Source organism: Mustela putorius, unplaced genomic scaffold (assembly GCF_011764305.1).
Source record: "Mustela putorius furo isolate JIRA1106 unplaced genomic scaffold, ASM1176430v1.1 tig00000198_pilon_pilon_pilon, whole genome shotgun sequence".
Taxonomy (NCBI): Eukaryota; Metazoa; Chordata; class Mammalia; order Carnivora; family Mustelidae; genus Mustela; species Mustela putorius.
In genome coordinates, this window is record NW_025421311.1 from 239327 (window position 1) to 245326 (window position 6000).

A 6000-nucleotide genomic window follows, 5' to 3' on the forward strand; every position below is an offset into this window, starting at 1 on the left:
TTTGCACTTTACTCCTCAAGGGTTCTCAGGGGTATTTTTCAACATGAAGATTTCTAGGTCAGCAGGTGGTGTAAAAAACAACGCTGAGAAAGGGGAATGCTCCTACACTGTTGGTGGGGATGCCAGCTGGTGCAGCCACTCTGGAAAACAGCATGGAGGTTCCTCGAAAAGTTGAAACAGAGCTACCTATGACCTAGAAATCTCCCTACTGGGTATTTACCCTAAAGATACAAATGTAGTGATCCAAAGGGGCACGTGCACCTGCATGTTCACAGCAGCAATGTCCACAATAGCTAAACCATGGAAAGAACCTAGATGTCCATCAACAATGGATAAAGAAGATGTGGTATATATACACAATGGACTACTATGCAGCTATCAAAAGAAAAGAAATATTGCCATTTGCAATGACGTGGATGGAACTAGAGGGTATTATGCTGAGCGAAATAAGTCAATCAGAGAGACGAGTATCATAAGATCTCTCTGATATGAGGAATTTGAGAGGCCGGATGGGGGGTCATGGGGGGCAAAGAGAAAAAATGAAGCAAGATGGGACAGGAGGGAGACAAACCATATGAGACTCTTAATCTCAGGAAACAAACTGAGGGTTGCTGGGGGGTGAGAGAGAAGGACAGGGTGGCTGGGTGATGGACATTGTGGAGGGCATGTGCTACGTGCTAAGTGCTGTAAAATGTCTAAGACTGATGATTCACAGATCTGAACCCATGAAGCAAATAATATATTATATGTTAATTTTTTTTTAAAAAAAAGCAAAAACAGAAACTGGCATGACACAGGCACAAAGAATCCAATTCTTAGCAGATCTCTTTCTCTCTTACTAACCAGGTTTCTCGTTCTCACTCATTGCTGGTGGCATTTTTCCAGCCTAACGTTTCATTAAGGAAATGGCTTGCTTTTAGGCAAGAGGCAGGCCTGTTTCAGTCCTAGCTCCAGCCCTCATCTGGTAGGGGGCCTCAGCGTCATCTCTGTCCCGTGCAGGCATTCGACTCCAACCTCCGTGTTCATGCAGATGCTTAATCCATAAGGCAGCTACGACTCAGTTCAACACAGACTATACTCTCCCTTTTAACTGCTTTACTTCAGGCACATGCTCATAATCCTTTCTCACTGACTGACTGACTGCAAAATTAGTTAATGTTCTGAAATCCTTTTAAACATTTTATCCAGTGTTACAAGGTATTTGTGGCCATAAAAATTTTTTAGATTATCTCAGTCTACTGCATTGCAAGAGGGTTTGTTTGGTTTATTTTTTTTTTTTGCAAGAGCTTTTATCAACACTCTACTGTTTCATTATTCATAATCATTTAATCAATTAGTCCTTTCCAAGCCGAAGGTTAGTGGAACTGTATTTCAGTCAGATCTTGAGGAGTTAGAAACCTTTCACGTTATTTTTTCTGCCCAGGATTCTTCCCGTGTTCAGAAGTAACAGACAGGAGGCAAACTTTCACCTTGGAAGTGAAGTAAGTCTCCTGGCCCCTGGGAAGGACTAAGACCCTGTTCTGCTAGTCACCATCTCCAATTAATCAAAAGAGAGAGTACTAACTGATTTCTGACTAAATGTAGGGAAGAGAGAGAAAGGGAATCTCTTTTCACTGAACAGTATTTCGGAAGTTACCACTTAAACACTATTAAAGCCTGAAAATGTGCAACTTCTCTCAAGACAATTGGCCCTAATTTTCACTAGTAATAACCCCATGACATAAATAATATGGCCCAAAAATCTTTCCACATAAGGAAACTATGAAACAGAATTTTTTACCAAAAGTCATAGAATTTATCCCACAGAAATGGCAACTTGCAATAATCTGAGCTCTTCTAAGGGAAAAATCTCAATGATTTGAGAAAATCGTGATGCCCTCATCTCCAGTGCACTAATGATTGCCACTTTCACAAGTAACACACCTCCCACTCTGGCAACATAGAGAACACTGTTGACATCACAAGTCCGACTGTGAGGAAGGGCTTTTTTGTACTCTCTATCAGAAGGAAGTGACTTCCCTTAGCTCCTCTCCTACATCGTAGGTGTGAAATGCTGTGTTGTTGACTGGTCTAAAGTTTGTACTTGCTTGATTATTCAGCTGGAAAAAAAAACCAGAAAACCTTACCAGAGCACACAGTGATGAAAAGTAACCGTAGAATCTTTTGGAAATAACAGATTTAAACAAAACTAACAGTCTGGAATACGGTTCACTCTATAATTAATGATCGTTTCTTTGCCCTGATAGGGAGTGTTCATTAAGAATAGAAACACCTTAAAAAGCTCATCTCTGCTGCTCTGGTCTACATATTTGAAAAGCTCTGACTCCTCAAGTGAGAGAGGAGAAAGCTTATTCTCTGGAGAGGAGGTGATGTTAAGGAGCTACATCAATAAGGTGGTGGGTCCCGTTCAAAGAAAGCCGTGGGAGACGATGTGGAATTACTACTTCTCTTTATCTCTCTCACTCCTAATTTACAACCACAAGTGTCAAAAATCAGATTATTTTTCTCAACACAGTAACAAATGATTATAGTACAATCAGGTGAAAAAAAATTAAAATTTTCTCTACAGGACAGCCTGATTGTTAAAAAGCAACATAGCTCTTAAAAGCTGCTTAATTAGCTACAGGTGACACAACCAGCTACCTGGACCTCAGGCTTAGTAGGTCTCAAGTCTAAGCCAATACAAAAAATTCACTTATGTTTTAAACATATACCCTCAGAGCATGTTTGAAAATAGCAGTATTCAGAATATCCAGGATTGATTTATTTTTCTTCCTCTCTGTTTTTCTTGGCATGTATCTCCTTGCTCCCCAGAGTGTGGTCCACGCACTAGCAGCATCTCAGAGGTAGTCAGATACACAGAATCTTGGGCAGCACCTAAGTCCTACTGAATCAGAATCTGCATTTTAACAAGATTTGGGGGAGAGGGGAGTTATTTCATCTGCCCATTAACGTTTGAGCACTATGCTGTAAGACATAGAAATATTCCCTAATTCAATGTCAAGTATGAGATTTCTTTTGTGGATGAAAATGTCATGGAATTAGACAGTGATTTTTTTTCACACCTTTGTGGATTTATTAACCACTGATCTGTACAATGTAAACGGGTGAACTCTATGGTATGTGAAAAAGATTATAATTTTTGAAAAAGGAAGAAAAAGTAATAGTAAATGCTTTCAAGTCGTACAGCAGATAGATGGGTGGAACGAGTTCCAACTTTTTTCTTCTATCTTGGGAAAAAATTAGATGCATCATTTCTTGGGGCTCACCTCTTTCTGAGAAAGGGAACACACAAGGTCTTCACTCTGGGCAGACCTGACCAAAGGTTTGCAGGAGCCTGGCAGTGGGGGGTGGAATGGGGAGGGGAGCGCTCCCCCCACCCACGCCCACCGCACAAGCTGGAGCTGCGTACCGAGCCGGCTGAGAGCTGCTTTCCTCGGGAAACCGCGTGCGAGAAGAACGTCAGGGATCCGCACTACCCAATCGAGGGACGTGACAAAGAGGCAGAAATGCTATCTGCCAGCTGCCTGCTCGCTCCCCGAAGCGTGGGGGGAGGGAAGGCTTCTCCCTCATTCCACCCTCTGCCCGCCCCTGCCAACCCCCAACCTCCCCCCGCAAAAGAAAAACCAAAAAACCTCCAGATTCTTAAATAAAATCCCGTATTTGCTACGAGTTCCCCGCAAACGACCTCGACACCCTCGCCTCCACAGCTGGCAAGTCTCCCGCACCCCCTGGGCGCCCCTGGTGAACAGCGCCTGGCTCTCAGGGTGAGAAAGCTTCCCGCGCTTCCCTGTCCCCGACCTAACCCGGTGACTGGGGGCCGGGTGTGCCGGGCCAGGTCGCCCCTCCACTGTCACCCGCCCACTTGTGCGGGGTCTGGCCGCGGGAGGGCCCGAACGCGCCCCGCGAGGGCAGGGGCAGGCCCCGCGGAGCGCGCCAGGCAGCGCCGGGGACCCTGAGCCGGGTAGCACTCTCTCCCCCAGACCCCGAGTCTCGCAGCCCAGCCTGTGCCAGTGCCCGTGGCGCAGAGACAAGGGATCTGAGCGGACGGACAGCCGCTGGGGCTGGAGACCAACACCTGCCCACCGTTGAAGGGGTCAGTACCCCGAGGACACGCTCTACCGGGCCAACATATCCGGGTGCGCTCACCAGCAACAAAACCTCGACGCGCGTGCCCTCCGCTTGTTCGGGGCCCAGCCCAGGCTCGCACCGCCCGGGGAGGGACACGCGTGTCCGGACGCGCGCGGCCCCGCCGGCGCCCCCCGCCCGCCCGCGCCCCCCCGCTCGCGGCGCCCGCACTCACAGGCAGGGGTAGTAGCCGTAGGCCGGCCGCGGGGGCTGAGGGCAGCCGTCGTCTCCAGGCTCCGAGTCCAAGAGCAGGTAGTCCTGGCTCTCGTTGCGCCGCGCGCCGGCCCCGGCCGCCCGCCGGGGAGAGCCGCCCCTGCGGGGCGCGAACACCGGGCTCTGGTTCATGGCGCGAGCGCCCGGCCGGCGGAGGACCGGCTCTCGCGAAAGGCACGTCGGCGAGCCGGGCGGGCGGGTGCGCGGAGACCCCGCGCGCAGGGGTCGGACTGGCCGCCGGCAGACCCTTGCGCCCCGCACCACGCTGGGGCGGGGGTCGCGGACGTCCGCGGTTCCGAACTCTGCGAGCGGCTCCCGGCCGGCCGGGGGAGAAGTCACCACTCAGGGGCCACCGGAGGACCTGGCTTGAGCGCGTCCGGCGAGGGGACCCCGCGGGGAGGGGGCCGGGGCTCCGGGGCGGAGCGAGCTCGGGCGGGGCGGCGGGCGCAGCGGCGCGGCCGAGCGCAGAGCCGGGCACCGGCTGAGGAGATGCCGCGTCCCCCGAGGCTCCGGCCTCGCTCCCGCCGGCCTCTCCCCGCGTCCAACTGGGGGGGGGTCCCCGCCTTTAAAGGGATCTGAACCGGCCTCCAGAAGTCAGCCGGTCTGGCCGCCAGCACTTTCGGGGCCGGGATAACCCAGAATAGGCGGAGCCACACGCGCGCGCTCCTTCCTTCTTTCCTTTCTTTGCTTTTCCCTTTTCTTTTTCCTCTTTTTTTTTTTTTTTCCTTACTTTTTCCTTCCTTCCTTCCTTCTTTCTTTTCTTTGGTTCTTTTATCCTTCCTTCCTCTCCCGCCTCCTCCTTCCTTGCCTCCCTGCCTCTTTCCCTCCTCTCTCTCTTTCTCCCCTCCTAAGTCTGCTTATTTGCAAATCATGCAAATTGAAAACTTTCTAGGAAGGTTCCTTTAAGATTAGAACCAAATAAACTTGTTTTGGTTTTGTTTGTGTTTGTTTTAAAGGACAAGAGACTGTTTCTCCAGACTGTCTTCATTTTCTTTGGGCATTTTCTCTTCCATTTCCAACCCCTTAAGTTATTGTAACTCTTTACTTTAAAATGAGCAACCTTCTGTGTTCCCAACACCAGATGTTCCCAGTTCCCCAGCAAACCAACAAAAACAGGCAGGCATTTTCTGATGATGCGATAAAGGGGCCGGCAACCTGCTTACTTCAGAGAAAACCTTTCCTTCCATCACTGCAAATGCTGAAATTATTTCTCTGCCAGATGTTTCCTACATTTCTAAACTGTTTTTAATTTTAAGATTTCATCTTAAATTCTGATTTAATCTTCACAGATGTGAGAACTTAAAACTTCTCAGAAAAGATGAATCATTATCTCTAGTAGTTTAAGAAGTAGTCAATTAGGAATCCACTGATTCATTTATTCAACAAATATTTAATCAATGCCAACTGTGTACCAAGCACCATTTTGGGATTCAGAGGCAAATTAGCCTGATAAGGGCCCTGTCTGCCGTCACAGGGCTTTCATGGAGGAAAGGGAGACAGATTAAGCAAGCAAATGGAAAGTATCAGACACAAAGGCACAATGAAAAGAACACTGATGTGATAGTAACTGGGGACTATTTCAGGTTAGGTGGTTAAAACAGGCCTCTCCATGGAGGGGCTGGTTAAGTGAAGAGAGAAGGTGAGGAGCCAGCCATGGGA

The 6000-nt window shown here is 49.0% G+C and overlaps 1 protein-coding gene across 2 annotated transcripts in view; it reads right to left on the bottom strand.

The window, feature by feature from the left end:
• Positions 1–4979, bottom strand: part of TRPC6 (transient receptor potential cation channel subfamily C member 6) — a 103593-nt gene extending 98614 nt beyond the window's left edge. For both annotated transcript variants that reach the window (XM_045077477.1, XM_045077476.1), the window contains exon 1: positions 4304–4979. In XM_045077477.1, coding sequence (XP_044933412.1) covers positions 4304–4473 — 170 coding nt within the window. In that variant the 5' untranslated portion in view covers positions 4474–4979. The remainder of the gene's footprint in view (positions 1–4303) is intronic.
• Between the last annotated feature and the right edge of the window lie 1021 nt (positions 4980–6000).